We start from the raw sequence: 16,085 nt of genomic DNA on the forward strand, positions 1-16,085 counted from the left end.
ATTGTTTGCCCCCAGAGCTAGCCAGACAAGCAGCACCTCCCCACCTGTGGAGGAGAGGCAGCCTAGATTCTGCTTCTCCAGTTTGTCCAATAATTTTGCAGCACCTAACTTCTTACATAAATCCCTTTTGGCTTGCCCCAGTTAGAAGAGTTTGTTATCTATAGCTGATTTCCAAATATCACCATTAGAATATCTAAAATAGAATCACAAAGGTTTCTTAGGTATGAGTTTGAAAACATGTTCAGTAATCCCTGCAAGAGAGGGATTACATTTATGTGCACTTTTCCCATAACCATTGGAAATATATTCAAGAACCGCAGTGTTTCCCAGAAAAATCAATCTTCTTACACATCCCTGGATCAAACCTGCTTTCTGACCTCTGTGTCAGAATGTGGTCTCCTCCTTCTGCTGGTGAATTCCTGTCTACCCTATGGGAATCCTGCCCTTGCCAGAGGACTTGGTATCACCAGGGACCATTTCTCTTCCCCTCAGGATTATGCTCAGGAGCTCCCAAATGGCATTATGGGGGAGACTGTGACTCTCAAGTTGGCCAAACGGTAGGGAGAAGGGAGCTTTGATGACCCGTCCTATCAAACAGCCCAGGGTGGGTGTGGCCAAGTTCCCGCTAAGGTCTGCTCACCAAGAGGGGTTGCAGAAATGATTTTGATTTCACAGTCAGCTCACATAGCTCCCATGGACACCCAATTTTAGGGTTTTCCATTTCTGTAAATAAATGTCGATGAGATTTTGTTAGGGATTGCATTGAATCTGTAGGTTGCTTTGGGTACTAAGGACATCATTTTGTTATTGTCTTTTACAGTACTGGGATATTAAACCCAGAGCCTTGCACACACTCTACCACTGAGCTCTAGATCTAGCTCTCTTTCTTTATATTTTAAGAAGAGATCTCACTAAATTGCTGAGGCAAACCTCAAAATTTTAATCCTCCTGTCTCAGCCTCCAGAGTAGCTGGGGTTATAGGAGTGCACCACCATGTCTGGCATAACATTTTATGGTCCATGATGAACTGCATATATGACTATGAGCCCATAAAATTATATTGCCTAGTGATTAGTATACTTCCTAGTGTAAGTAAGTATATTCCATGGGGTTCACATCATTGATAGAAATCAATAATCCATTTCTCAGAACTTATTCCCACTGTTAAGCAATGCTTGATCATATAATCCTTTCATATGCTGCTGAATTTAGTTAGTACTTTATTAAGGATTTTTGGGTCTATATTTACAAGAGTTACTGGCCTACAGTTGTCTTGGGATGTCTGGTTTTAATACCAGCACAATACTGGCCTCATAGAATGAGTTGAGAAATGTTCTCTCTCCTATTTTTTGAAAGAGTTCATGAAGAATTGTTAGAAATTCTTCTTTGAATATTTAGTAGAATTTTCCAGTGATTTCATTGGGGATTGGGCTTTTTTGGGTATGGGGGAGGCGCAAAATACTAATTCAATATCTTTGTTATAGGTCTACTCAGATTTCTTGTGTTTTTCTAGAGTAAGTTTCAGTAGCTTGTTCATTTCAGAAATTTGCCTATGTTATCTGCTAACTTGCTAACACAGTCGTTTACAATCTTTCATAGATCAGTTTATTTCAGCATGTCCTTTTTTGGTACCGGGGATTGGACCCAAGGATACTTAATCACTGAGCCACATCCCCAGCACTTTTGGTTTATTTTGAGACCAGGCCTTGCTAAGTTGCTGAAGCTAACTTTGAACTCATGATCCCCCTGCCTCAGCCTCCCAAGATGCTGGCGTGTGACACCATACCTAACTGTCCTCTCTTTCATTCCTGACTTTAGTATTAAGTCTTCCTTACTTTTTTCTGGGTCAGTCTAGATAAATGTTTATCAATTTAGCTGATTTTTTTCAAAGAACCAAACTTGCTCTTTTATGAATCTCCTCCATTGTTCTTCTTCCTCTATTTAATTTCCTCTCTAATCTTTATTATTTACTTCTTCCTGGTTATTTTTAGTTTGTGGCTCTTCTTTTTTCAGTGTCTTCAGGTGGAATTCTTTTTTTAATAGAGACATGTACAGCAACGAATTTTCTTCCAGGCCCTGCTCTTGCTGCATTCTGTATATTTGGGTTTGTTGAGTTTTCATTTTCATTCCTCTCAAAACATTTTCTTATTTGCCTTGTGATTTCTTCTTTGGCCCATTTTTGTTTTTAAATTGAATCATTTAGTTTTCACACATTTGTGAGCTTCCCAAATGTCCTTCTGTTGTCATGGAATTATGACTGAAGAACATACCTGTATGACGTCAGTCCTTTTAAATTTCTAAGGCCTGTTTTATCCCTGGCAATTGGACTTTCTAGAAGCAGGCTGCATGTGCCCTTGAGAAGTCTGTGTATTCTGCTGGTGGTGGTGGAGTACAGATGTCTACTGGGCCTAACTGGTTTACAATGTGGTTCAAGTCTTCTATTTTCCCGTTTGTCTTCTGTCTAGTTATTAAACCAATTATTGAAAGTGAAGTAGTGAGGTTTCTGACTATTATTGTGAAATTGTCTATTTCTCCCTTTAATTCTGTCAGTTTTTGTTTCGTGTATTTGGGGGCTTTGTTGTTAGACACTCATATAAGTGTTATATTATTCTTATAGACTGATGCTTTTATCACTTTCAATGTTCTTCCTTTTTTGTGGTACTGGGGATTGAATTCAGGGGCTCATTCTCTAATTCAATATCTTTGTTATAGGTCTATTCAGATTTCTTGTGTTTTTCTAGAGTAAGTTTCAGTAGCTTGTTCATTTCAGGAATTTGCCTATTTTATCTGCTAACTTGCTAACACAGTCGTTTACGATCTTTCATAGATCAGTTTATTTCAGCATGTCCTTTTTTGGTACTGGGGATTGGACCCAGGGATGCTTAATCACTGAGCCACATCCCCAGCACTTTTTGTTTATTTTGAGACCAGGCCTTGCTAAGTTGCTGAAGCCACTGATACATCCCCAGGCCTAAAATGTTTTTTTGTTTTGTTTTGTTTTATTTTGTTTAGTTGTTGTAGTGGGGTTTGAACTCAGAAACATTTTAACTATCCCCAGCCCTTTTTATTTTTTATTATGAGACAGGGTCTTGCTAAGTTGTCCAGGCTGGCCTTGAACTTGCAATCCTCCTGCCTCAGCCACTGAATTTCAGGGATGCACCACTATACTGGCTAAAATGTTCCTCTTTATTTTCTATTTTTCTTTTAAGTCTATTTTGAGTAATATTAATAAAATAAATCCAACTTTCTTATGGCTGTTGTTTGTAAGACCTATCTTTCCCCAATCCCTTACTTTCAACTATTTGGTATCTTTAAAGTTTATTTCCTGTAACCAGCAAATAGTTCAATATTTTTTAAAAATCCAAGATGTGGATTAGATACCCCCCCCCCACCATAAGACAGGGTCTTCCTTTGTTGCCCAAGTTGGTCTTAAATTCCTGGCCTCAAGTGTTCCTCCCATCTTGGCCTCCCAAGTAGCTGGAATTTCAGGGATATGCCACTATGCCTGGCCTCCATTTAATATTATTAATTTAGTTGGATTTACATTTCCTTTGTCTTCTGTTCCTATTTTGTTTTATATTATATGAATATTTTAATATAATTCCTTGATCATATTTTTCATATTTTTTAGTTATTTTCTTGGCAGCTGCTCTTACAATATACATCTTAATATGTCAGAGGTAACTGATTCTTCAACATCCTGTACTGTGTTACTTTCCTTCTCATAGTTCTCAATTTCCTCATCTAGCTTTCCAGGATCACCTCCCAAATAAACCAAGTGCACTCCAGTATCCTCAGAATCTGGGGGAAACTCAACCTAAGGCAAAAGGTAAAGTTCCAGCAAGGTTAAACCAACTCTTACCCTCTTCATGGGAAGGAAGGTAGAGGGCCCCTCACTAGAGAAGAAAGTTAGAAGCTTCTATTCCCCATCACTCCAGGCAGGACACAGCACACACTGAACGCCAAGAAAGGAGGCAGAGTAACTGAGAACTGGAACATTGGAAGGAAACTGGGTTCTTCTTTCTCTTGTCACAGGAAGACTTAAAACTCAGGGCGTCTCAGCAGGTGCAATGGTTTTTGCAGGGACAGGTTAATATCTAGTGCCACAAGAAGAGCCAATGCTGGAGCCCGCCACCTACAGCCCTAACCTTTCTTATATGGTGTGGCATCAAGAAGAGGCTGCCCTGAGGTACAACATCAATCCTTTTAAAATATGTAGCTATAAAAATGAACCATACTCTGACTCTCAAACATGGCGTCAGCAATCTGCCACATTATAATCACATCAGTATGAGATTGAACCCAGGAACATTCTACCTTTGAGCTACATCCCCAACCCTTTATTTTATTTTGTGGGTCTCACTACATTGCCCAGGATGACCTTGAACTTGCAATCCTCTTGTCTCAGCCTCCTGAGTAGCTGGGATTGTGGGGTGTGTGTCACTGCACCCAGAGACAGTCAGATTTTTTTACCTAAGGCCTCAGGCTTCAGATTACTTGGAAGAAAGTTTGATAACAAAGTAATAGTTATTGCCAAGAGGCATTGACTTGAGGAACTTAGAAATTATAAAGAGGATTATCTTGAGAACCTTAACAATATACTTGGTCCAGCTGCTAAATCCTATAAACCTCAATGTCATAATCCATGAAACATGTAGAATAATATTTAGCTCAGTCACAATATTTGGTTCACTGAAGGCTTTCAAAAATGCCATGGATAATTAACTAACAAACCTTCCCATATGGTATTGCAATGGTTTTTTCTTGGCCCTACTGGGCCTCAGGTATTGGTAGACAAGCATTCTACCATTTGGTTGTACCCCAGTCTTATAGTGGTTACCAGGAGCTGGGAGCTAGACAAGTGCTTTGCATATTTTCTCAGTAATCCCAACTTCTTACTAGAGAAGAAGGTTGAGCAGTGTTTTGTTCAAGGTCACAAAACCAGTGAATGCTGTTCCAGGATTCCACCCTATATGTCTCATGCCAAAATCCTATGCTTCACTCCTGATCCACCACTGCCCTCTGCTGGACAAGCAATAGTACTGCCTCCCTGTCTGGGTACCACATTTTAATTAGGCCTCAGGAAGAGCTGCCAGAGCTTTTCCATCAGATGAGGGAAAGGGGCAAGCAGGGAGGATGCCAGGAGAGTATTTCTTGTTTTCAAAGCCACTGCAGAGCCCCTCAAGTTGCACCAGTCAAAAATATACATATTATTTTGCTATGAGGACATTATTAGGATAATTGGTGACATTTGAATAAGGTTACATAAAAGTCAAGGGGAATTGTGTCTACAACTTTCAAATGATTCAGAAAAAAATGTGTGTGTGAAGAAAATAAGCAAAGGAGCATGTCAAGTTTAAAATGTGGCAAAACATTTAGGGAGTTTGGGTGAAGTATGTTGAGAATTCTTTATGTACTATCCTTAATAACTCTTCTGTAAGTCAAACTATTTCAAAGTTAAATAATTATATCTCTAGGAAGCTACCAACTCTTATTGCTCCCCAGGTTTGGGGGATATTCTCTGGCAACCAGAGGCGTGTATAGGATTTATCATAAATCCTATCATTTATAGGATTTATCACAGGTTTATCATTCACAGGGCTCTCTCCTTGGCTTCTCTCCATAATAACTACCACATTAGTAGGAGTCCCCTTGCAACTATGGGCTGGAGCAGCTACCTGTTGAGCAGTGGCTTCAATGCCCATAGGATCCTGTACACACCCTCTGCAATGAGCATGCACACACACAACTACAGGTAGCAATAGGCACCCCCAAAAGGATAAGCCCACGCATCCAGATGCTGGTCAGCACAGCTAAGGGACTGGTTTGTCATTTCTTGTGAGGAAGAGTGAAAAAAATAAGATGGGAAACTTGGGATGAGAAGGCTAAGTGGCTGGAGGTGGGACAGGGGCACATGAAGAACATTGCAGACATTTGTCATGCAAAAGGGGGATCAGATTCAGTCTACGAGATGCAAGACGACAGGGTGAGTAATGGGCAGAGGGACTGACAGGCACACATCATTCACACCACGGCTCACTGTTAAAATACAACAGGTCACCTCAGAGGATGCTTCAGCAGAGGGTGGCATCTACCTGTGGAGGTGTCAGAGGGTTTTCCTTGGCCTTGGCTGCACACTAGAATTACCTGGAGAGTTGCTGTGAGTCTGACTGAAACACCATTCCCCATGTATCCACATGACCCCTCCCCACATCCCTCAGGTGTTTGCCCAAACACCACCTTGGCAGCAAGACCTTCCCTGATCACCCTATTTAAAGTTACAGCCTCTCCCCACCAGCATTCCATTTCCCTCTCCAGGTTACATTTTTCTTTATCACCTTTTCAACATGTTTGTTGTCCTCCCCTAAAATGAACTCCATGGGGACAGGGGCTTTATTTGTAGCTGCGTCCTGTGTCTAGATGGGGCCTGGCGGAGTAGCGCCTCAAAAAGTATTTGTTGAATGTCTGGAAATCAAATCCCACGTTTGGGAGTTCTGGGGTGGAAGACCATAAGATGCAGGCAGCACACAGGTCCCCTGATACCATAGCACAGGGCTCCTCAGAGTGAATGGACAACCTCCCAGGCCTGCGTGAGTGAACCTTAAGCAAGAGTGGACATCACATGGTCCTCCACTTCTCTGGCACCACCTGAACTGAGTCTGAGAGAGTCATAGCCAGGCATGATGGTGCACACCTGTATTCCAGAGTAATCCCCAAGGCATGAGGTTAGCAAGTTCAAGGCCAGCCTGGGCAACTTAACAAGACCCCATCTCAAAATAAATTTTAAAGAGGGCTGGGGGTTGAGTTCAGAGACAGAGTGCTTGCCTAGCAAGCATGAAGCCCTCAGTTCAATACCTATAGTTCAAAAAAGGGATGGGGGTGCCTAGGTCCAGTGGTGCACACCTATAATTTTGGCTACTCAGGAGGCTAAGGCAGGCTTACAAACTTGCTGCCAGCCTGAGCAACTTAGCAAGACCCCATCTCAAAATAAAATATAAAAAAGGTCTGGGGAGGTGGCTCAGGGGTAAAAGCTCCTGGGTTCAATCCCCAGTAATGCAACAACAAAGGGGGGGAATGACTAACATTGTTTCTCATCAACTATGAAAACTGGTAGCTTGCAGTCAGATTTTGTTGGATTTAGGAAAGTTAAGTAAATGTGATTTTTGTACCTTGGGCATTGGCAAGCAATTCATTCTGGAAATCCTAATACCTCTAGGTAAAAACAGTCCCAAGAAGCAAACAAACTAAAGGTCCCACAGGCCTGAGGCGCTAGCCCTGGAATGGCTGGCTCATTTGCTCCAGTTCAGACATGGGATCCCCCACCCCACCCCCCAGAAATCCCCAAGGCAGGAAACACAGGGTGAAGAGGAACAGAAGGCTTACTGGAGTGCTGCTGATGGTGAGACCTGCAAGGTTAGCAGGAATTAGGCAGACTGAGGGTGAGCTGGGGAGGAGAAATTAAGCAGGAAATGGCAGGTGCTAAGCCCAGCAAATGAGAACAAGCCTGGAATAATGAAGGGTGAGCCCCATGCATGGTTGTTCAAGGGTAGGGCCTATGTGTCTGGTGCTAGCCAGTTTGTAGAAGGCCCTAGAAACTGCATTAATGAGTGTGAATTTTAAGGGGTCCCAAACTGAGAAAGCTTATTCCAGCTCTGATGGAAGGGAAGGATTGGTAGGGATGTCCATACTGCAGGGAGACTGTCACAGAAATTCTGGAAGGAGAAAAGGGACTTCCCCAGAGGCATGAATCTGAAGGACAGAAGATACAATGGGCAGGCCTTGGCTACTAATGAGATCACTCCTGGCAGAACAGATGGTGAGTGAAAGAACACTGGATCTAGGGCAGATGTGTTCAAGGCCATGGGTCTGGCACGCAAGGTCTACAGGAAGAGGCTGCACAGGCCCCCATGGGCTGGGGACAGGGACCCAGGCATTGTGGAAGTGTGATAATCAGAAACCTCAGAGTAAACAGGGACACCCAGGAGAGAATTCAGTTGGGAAAGGAAGCTTGGGCAGAGTACTAAGAGATGGCCAGCAGAAGAGCCACCCAGAGAGGAGGAGAGCTAAGGAGGAGCAACCAAGAAGGTGGGAAGAACACCAGGGGTGCAGGCTTGAAGGCCATGGACAGAGGTGACTCTAGAGGCAAAGAGGGGTCAGCAGCACTGGGAAGTAATTCCCACCAGGACGGCACGGCCCTGCTGTACCCTTGGCCTCCAAAATGTACTCCCCCCATCAAAAACCACAGGCAACCTAGAATTTAATATATGTTTATTTGTGTAGTAGGAACACTCAGGTATATAAATAAGGTAAATACTTTTCAATGTACAGTATATCATGTTTGTACACTTCGTTCAAAAAGAACCTACATGTATTGTTCAACACTAATCAGAAGTGCACAGAGAAAGATCAGCTGTGGCAAAAACACTGATTTAGTGAAACATCAAGGTGGGTAAAGGGCACAGTAGGAGCGCACAAGTACATGCCTATCTGAGAGACCAAAGGACTCCTATCGGGCTCCACGCACCCAAGAGCTGCTTTCAGGCTGCTGTGTCTGAGGACATGAACACTGTCAACACCCAGCCTATCCAGTGCAAGACAACTCAATGCCACCAAGTCCCTCCATACAAAGGGGGAGCCAAAAATCTGCCCTGGGGGTGCTCCACCCTGTCTCTATCATTTTGACCTACCCCTCCTATTTTGGAAGGTATTAAGAGAGAAGGGAAAATGCATGGAAATGGAAGGAGACCCTCAGAGGTATACAAAAGTACATACAAGAGGAAGTGAGGGGAAGGGGAAAAATAATACAAGGGGGACAAACGAATGTCAGTAAAGGGGGCAGAGAGAGAAGAGGGGAGGGGAGGGGAGGGGAGGGGGGATAGTAGAGGATAGGAAAGACAGCAGAATACAACAGACACTAGTATGGCAATATGTAAATCAATGGATGTGTAACTGATGTGATTCTGCAATCTGTATATGGGGTAAAAATGGGAGCTCATAACCCACTTGAATCAAATTGTGAAATATGATATATCAAGAACTATGTAATGTTTTGAACAGCCAACAATAAAAAATAAAAATAAAAATAAAAAAAAGTATCAATAAATATTAAAATTTGGTATCAGTATCAGTGCTAGATAATTCATGAGCTTCAAATCACCATGGATGGGTTTTCTGAGTTGTTTCCTGGTCCCCACACCCACAAGCCACTGGGGCCCGTCAGTACTCAGCTGGCCTGTTAAGAGTCTATCCTCAGTGCAGAACTCCAGGCCCCTGCTCTGCCCTCTCAGTGTCTCAGGAGTCCCTTAGACAAGAACAATTTGCTGCCTCCTAATCCCTGATCTCTCCTGCTTCCAAGTCCTTTGGTTTCACTGGCCCAATGTCTGCTCAGCTCTTTGTCTTGGTAATCAGCCCCAGACACCCAGACAGCACACTGTAGGGCAGAAACAGGGCTTACTAAAGCTCCTAGCTCTGTGTACAGAGGATTTCAAAGGAACCCACACACAAAGGACACTCAAAATGCTTGCATGTTCTGCCCACTTTCGTTCTTAACCTCTTTTGTATACTGGTGTTCTTCCGAGAAAACCCAGGAGAACCTGTGCATGAACCTAATGGAGGTGAGAAGGTGTTCCAGTACTGAGGAAAGAGATGGCTGTGTGGCTCACACCAGCAAACACAATTTTACTTGGAGAAAAGGGAAGTCATCTAGGAGCTGAGAGCGAGGCCTGCCCAGTGCCTGGGAGAGCACTGCAGGACGGTCCACCGGGTATCCAGCCACCCTCTCCAGATAAAGGGCTGCCTGGGCCTGGTAGATAGCACAAGGAGGGAGGAAGTGTCAGGGGTAGGATACTGAAAAGACACGAGGGCCTCCAGGACAAGCCCAGATCAGTAGCTGTTTACTAAAAACCTCCACAACCACTGTCATTATCATCACCCTCAATCATGAACTGAAGGGAAGAAACCAATATTTAAATTCTAGCAATGGGCCTTAGGGGCTCACTACACCCAACAAACAGTCCCCAGTCAAGCCATTAGTTCTACATGATCATTCAACCGGCGTAAGAATCCCCTGGATCCCACTGGCCAGAATCATTCCTTCAGAGTAAGGACACCTCCACTTCAACACATCCCCCAACTCCCTTGTCTCCATTCAGAAACTAAGTTAAAGAAACATTTTTCACTTAATCCAGTGCCTGTTCTCCCTTCATTCATGAATAAGCCACTGAATGCTTTGCTAACCCAGAATCCAAGAGAAACAATCCACACCACCTGTCCTCACCTGCTCTATCCTAATGCCTTCAGGAAAACACAAAAACAAGGCCGACTTGTTAGGATAGGGACAGAGCTTCGAGGCTTCCAGCTGACGTAACCTGCTTCAGCACAAGTTTGTTTTCTTCACTCTTCTTGGCCCCTGAAACCATCCAGGAAACTACAGGTTCCTGAGCTGTGTGCACAGAGCTTAGCCAGGGTAGGAAGTGGAGTCCAGAATGAGTCAGAAACAGCTCTCACTGTCCAGAGCAGAGGCACCTCCAGGCAAGAGGAAACGGCCTCTCCCCCATGGGCAGTCCAAACCAAGGCCACAGCAAGCGGACAACTCTCAGGCAAGCCACTCCCGCTATGAACTGAGAATTTCTGAACATCCTAAAGCCCTCTTTCCTTTGATCAGGTGTGCCTCCTAAACAATGTGTAAACCACCAAGATGCTCAAGTAGGGTGCTACAGTTGGACTACTACTCTCAGAAGGACTGTGCAGTCACTTTCCAAACCGTGAGCATCAGGTTGTGTCCAGGGCAGTGGCAGTGTGATAGCCAAGAACCCAGTCTCTGGCATTATACCAGTGTGGGTCAAACTGCCAGCTGAGCTCAAAAAAATTACTATTTATTGAGCGCTTACTATGTGCCAGACACCGAGCTAAATGTTGGCACACATTATCCCATTAAATCCTCCTGATCAATTTCAGTTCCAACTGGGTCAGAGAGGTGGAGGCTGACAGTAGACTAGCAATCTGCCCACAGCTCACGCTATCCCAGCCTGAAGTCTGTCTTAACCAATGCTCTCAGCCTCCCTCACAGAGCCTCAGTTTCTGCATCTGCAAAATGGGAACCTAATCCAAGGCTGGTTTATGTTTTTAAGGGAATAATGTATGCAAACCTTCTGCACTGTGCTTGGCACATATTAAGCACTGTATGATTACAATCATTAATAAATACACTGATAATGTCACGTTAGCTAGAGAATAAGGAGAAGCAGAGAATAGGCACTGGCAAAGGAGTGGGAGCAGGGTCTTTGAACAACAAGTGGATTTGAAACCCACTGGCCATAAAGCCCTAGACTTCACATATTCTACCCCTTTTATTCTCATAAATCACCCACATGTCCTAAAACCCTTCCACTCTAGCATCCAAAATATTCCTCCTAAATTGCCCTCAAAACGGTAATGTCTGGCCTTGGAAAATACAATCTCCATCAAAAGCCGTCACCATGGTCAACCTGAAGTGAGGCGTGTGGGAAATGGAAGGGGCAGAAAGGTGGGCCACACTCAAATGGAAACAGTAGCTAGTCATCTGCCTGTGAGGATGGGCCATCTTCCAAGGGATGTGGGTTGGGAGAGCCCAGGCTCAAGGAGAAGTAGGCCCAGCAGAGCCCTTAAATGAGGACCCTTCATCACTACTGGATCCAAACCCTAGCACCCTCTATGGACTGTGCCATAAGGCCCCCATCTAACACCACAAACTGAGACAGGAAGTCACAGCTGTTCAACTCCTTAAAAACTGGAAGCTGGGCAGCCCTGAGGACAGAGATAAAGGGGAAAGGAAGTTGGTTTTGACCATGATTAAAAAAGGAATATGAGGTTCTGACCAAGAATTTGCTGACAGTGTGACCCTGCTGCCCTTTGTGGAATCCTGTGTTCCAGACAAGTATAGAGTCCATAACCAGCTTACTGTCTTGTGATGTGTCTATGACGGTCACCTGGACATCTCCCCCACCCTTACCTGAGAAGAAAAGGAACCCTGGATTCAAAAAAAAAAAAAAAATCACCCTTCCCACTTCACCCCTTTTTCCACATGTAAGCACAGTGTGCACAACCATACGCCAAGGTGGAGTTACTCTGAAAGACAGAAGACAAAGGTACCTAAGATATTACTAGAACAGGGAGAGATTTGGACAGTGACATACCACATTTGGCAGAGTGATGAAATCTCCCTTGGACATCCACCTGGGCTGGCTTCATAGGGAGCACACTACAGTCTTCCTAGAAAGGACGCTCTGCGCCATGAGTTTTTCACCTTCTCCCCACCCTACACTCAACAGCGGATGGACCTGAGCTTACTGAGGCCCACGGTGAGGAGCTGAACTTGGAGATCTGTTCAAATTAGCCTCCTGCCAATTCTACAACTAGCCTACACACAAGTCACAGGGTCTGTGTACTTTCCCTTAAAATATATTTTCTGGAATTTTCTTGAATAATACAGATCAAGTTATAGGATAAAAGTCCATGTCAAAGTTCACCTGTATACAGTTTAAAGGTATGCTTCACCTCCCACATACACTGTAGAACTATACATCATTAAGAATAAATACTTTGTAAATGTGATTACACTACAGCTACTAAATGGTTCCGAATATGAAACAGGCAAAAAAGGAATAAACATAATAAGGCCCAGCTGTCTTCAAGGCTTCACTTTCAGGAGTAAACACAATTGTGTGCGTTTCTTGGTGTTGGAAGCATTTAAGAGGGTGGCGCACACCAGCAAAGGGAAACTTCAGAACCCCATGAGCACGGTGAGCAGCCCAAGTGGAACTCACCAGGGATGCCCAGGCCCAGGCCTCCATGTCAGCCCTGGTTAGTTCGTCATCTCCTTATTCACCAGGGTGAGCTAACAGCAACTGAAGCTCCAACCTGGCAGGGGCCAGGCCTCCTGAGCCTCAGGGGGAGAATGCTGTAACATTTCAGGTGGAGCTGGCTGAGGCACCAGCCGTCCTTGTCCTGTGGGGCTCACAGTGTGAGATGGAGATAGTCCCGACTCCACCTTATTACCCTGCGGAAGCTCTCTCTTGGGAAGGTGTTCGTGGCTCTCTCGGTTACCTCAGAAGGCTGCTGGGAATGTATGGGATACAAATTGCAAAACAAAGCAAAAATCTCTGAATCAGGACTACATACTACTTATGAATACATAAACAAGTGGGACACACATAACTAAGCATGGAGGTGACAAATACTGGATTCATGACAAGGGAGGGCACACAGTTCCAGTCACATTTTATTTCTGACAAAAAAAAAAAAATGGGTCTAAAACAGGTTGCGCAAGTCACTAGGATCTGCTTGGGAGCATGTTAAAATAGTCTCTGGAGCTTGTCTGAAAGTGGGAGAAAGAAACACTGTCATGCAGACACAAGGTGGCATTGCTCTCCTCTCCACCTGACTGGGAAATTCCTCCTCCACTAGAAAGCACTTAGGGAAATCAGAAAAAAAAAAAAAAAACCCAGCTGCCACTCTGGCCTCTTGCTGACAGAGCTAGTGAGTATCCAGCTTTAGTTTCCCAGGATCCTCTGTCAGTGACCACTTCCACAAAGGAGGGTAACCCTCAGCTGCTGGCCCCAGGCTCCCCCATCCAAAGGCAGCCTGGTTTCAGAGTGAGTCCCTACTCCTGGGCCCCCACTGAGATACCCTCTCCCCCTCCGTTCATAAGGACCCCACCACTTGCCCACAATGAGGCCACAAGAGACAAAGGAGGTACCCTTCTATACCTAGTTTGGTGATCCAATTTCATTCTTCAATCAGAAAACTAATTTCACTCCTAATCACTGTTGAAGATTAGTTGCTAAGACACTGACACATCTTGAGGACAAACATTTAGAAAAGACCTGAAAGCATTTCCTTTTCGGGTGCCCATGAGTAATAAGAACTTGCTCTGGGGAATCACAGAACAGTGTAATAGAAGAAGCTCAGAAAATGAGGACCCTACAGTGAGGCTTCCTGCCCAGGAACACATAGCCAGAATATAAACCTCCAGCATAACATGTTTTGTTCTTAAGGGGACCTTGGGCCCAAAAAAGAAAAACCATGAAGCTGAAATTAAAGTGACAGTTCAGTGAAAAACAGCTGCTTCACACCCACGAGGAGGGATCACACAGATATGTGAGTTCAAACACTGTGAGGGCTCTAGAGTCCCCTGTGGATGCTTCAGTCACCTGGCTGATTATGAGCCTTCAGGAGGCAGGAAGGCCAACATTAAAAAAAATAAAACACACTTGGAGCCAGAACCAACCAGACTTCCAAAGGGGGGTAACACCGTCTTCCAGGTTCTTCAATACTTTGTTTTAAAAACCCAATGGTCTTACCCCAGTGACTTTCCAACTCAGAGCTGTAGTTTACTCACAGCATAAATCAAACCAGACCAAGGTGCTGAAGCAAGTCCTGCTGTCACTGGCAATGAAAGCAACCATGCCATGGAATAATTTTAACACATCTGTACACCAGGTTCTCTCCCCTGTGCTTGACTGTGCATTGGCCAAAGAACTAATCATTTTCCCAAAGCCCATCTCACCCTGATGAGTAGGGAGGGGGAAAAATAAACCAGTTTACACAAACAGTAACTACAACAAAAGGTCCCCAGTAAAATACACACTACATTGAAACTGGTCACATTATATAAAAAGTATACATTTAATCTTCAGAATAGCCAGGCCTCTCATAGGTTAGTTATGCCATAGTTTTTAGCAGGACTTTATGGTTTCAATGAACAAGTCATGGTATAACTGAAATCATGGTAAGAAATAAGGGTGTTTTAGAACAAACATAGACACATACTTGCCTCAAGAGTAATATATACACAACACAGCAGCTACATGGTGTTCAGCGAGGGGCGTGCAAACCAAAAGCCCTCTCTCCCTGCCTCCGGTTAGGGTCCCCAGGAAGGACTCAGCAGCAAGTCTACAGCACAAATGCCAACGGCCTCAGCCCTGAAAAGACAAAGTTCACTGGACTGTCCTCCAGGAGACACTGGAGCCTAAATCATGGGAAGGGGCTCAGTTACAGTGCTTCTACTGCATACACTTGAAATATTACAGTGTGGGTTTTTTCCAGACTATCATAAATAATTTTTCATGCTTTCAAAAATAAAAATAAAAACTAAAACCTTCTTTCAGTCTGAAATGAAGTGAAACCATACATAAAGCAGAGCTTCTTTTAGCCTCTGCAGGGCTTCAGTGTGGACAGAATGCTCCTCTGATCAATAAGCCTCCATTCCTTCAGCCTAGAGAAGGCAACCCTCCACAGCTCCCAGGCAGGCACTGGTAGAGAAGAGCCAGTGAATGCTGTCAAGAACAGCAAGTGTCCAAGCCGTGTGCCCAGCACTAGTGGGAGAGCCACCTAAATGGGTTCACACAGATGAATGCCACTCTCATTGGGTCCAGTAACAGCTTGATAGGGATCACATCCTGAGCTGGGCAACACTGTCTTCCGGGTTGTTCAATACTTCTGTTTAATATACCCAAATGGTTTTGCCCTCATGACTTATTTCCAACTCAACTACAGTTTACTCACAATCCAAATCATAAACACAAAGACAGTATATACATATTTTTTTAACCCACAAATTAAAAAAAAAAAAAAAAAAAAAACCTGCCCCCCCAACAAAAAAAAAAAAGACAGTGAGTTGAAGCTTGTCATTGTCTAAGTCACAGCAGCTGGGCTTGCCTTGGAGACCTGCCCTGCACTCAGTTCTGCTCCTGCTCTCCTGGCCCTGGGTGGCCCCTACTCGTCCTCTGTGGTGGCTGTCAGAATCCCCTTGTCAGTCAGATGAGACTTGAGCGTGTTGAAGATGTGGAGTTGCTGATCTGGTCGCAAGGTCAGGAACTGCTGAATCAATTTGCTTGGGTTAGGGCCTCTGCAACAGAACATGAAGAAACAGCCCTGAGTAGGCCCAACTGCTTCTAGGGCTTGATTATGCAAACTGCTGCTTTGATCTGCGGATTCTCTTCTAAGGGCAGAATGGGGCCTCATGCACAGTGACAACTGAAACTGAGTTCATATTTGAGATGGTTTTTCACTGGAACCTAGATGTAGCCAAAATTCTAGAAATGCAC

General features: G+C 44.3%; 1 protein-coding gene across 3 annotated transcripts in view; it reads right to left on the reverse strand.

Moving 5' to 3' along the window:
- Positions 1–8,251: 8,251 nt before the first annotated feature.
- Positions 8,252–16,085, reverse strand: part of Cds2 (CDP-diacylglycerol synthase 2) — a 63,336-nt gene continuing 55,502 nt past the window's right edge. For all 3 annotated transcript variants that reach the window (XM_027955040.3, XM_071608770.1, XM_071608771.1), the window contains one exon: positions 8,252–15,886. In XM_027955040.3, the coding sequence (XP_027810841.1) occupies positions 15,754–15,886 (133 nt within the window). In that variant the 3' untranslated portion in view covers positions 8,252–15,753. The remainder of the gene's footprint in view (positions 15,887–16,085) is intronic.

The sequence above is a fragment of the Marmota flaviventris genome, chromosome 2 (genome assembly GCF_047511675.1).
Source record: "Marmota flaviventris isolate mMarFla1 chromosome 2, mMarFla1.hap1, whole genome shotgun sequence".
In the NCBI taxonomy this organism is placed as follows: domain Eukaryota; kingdom Metazoa; phylum Chordata; class Mammalia; order Rodentia; family Sciuridae; genus Marmota; species Marmota flaviventris.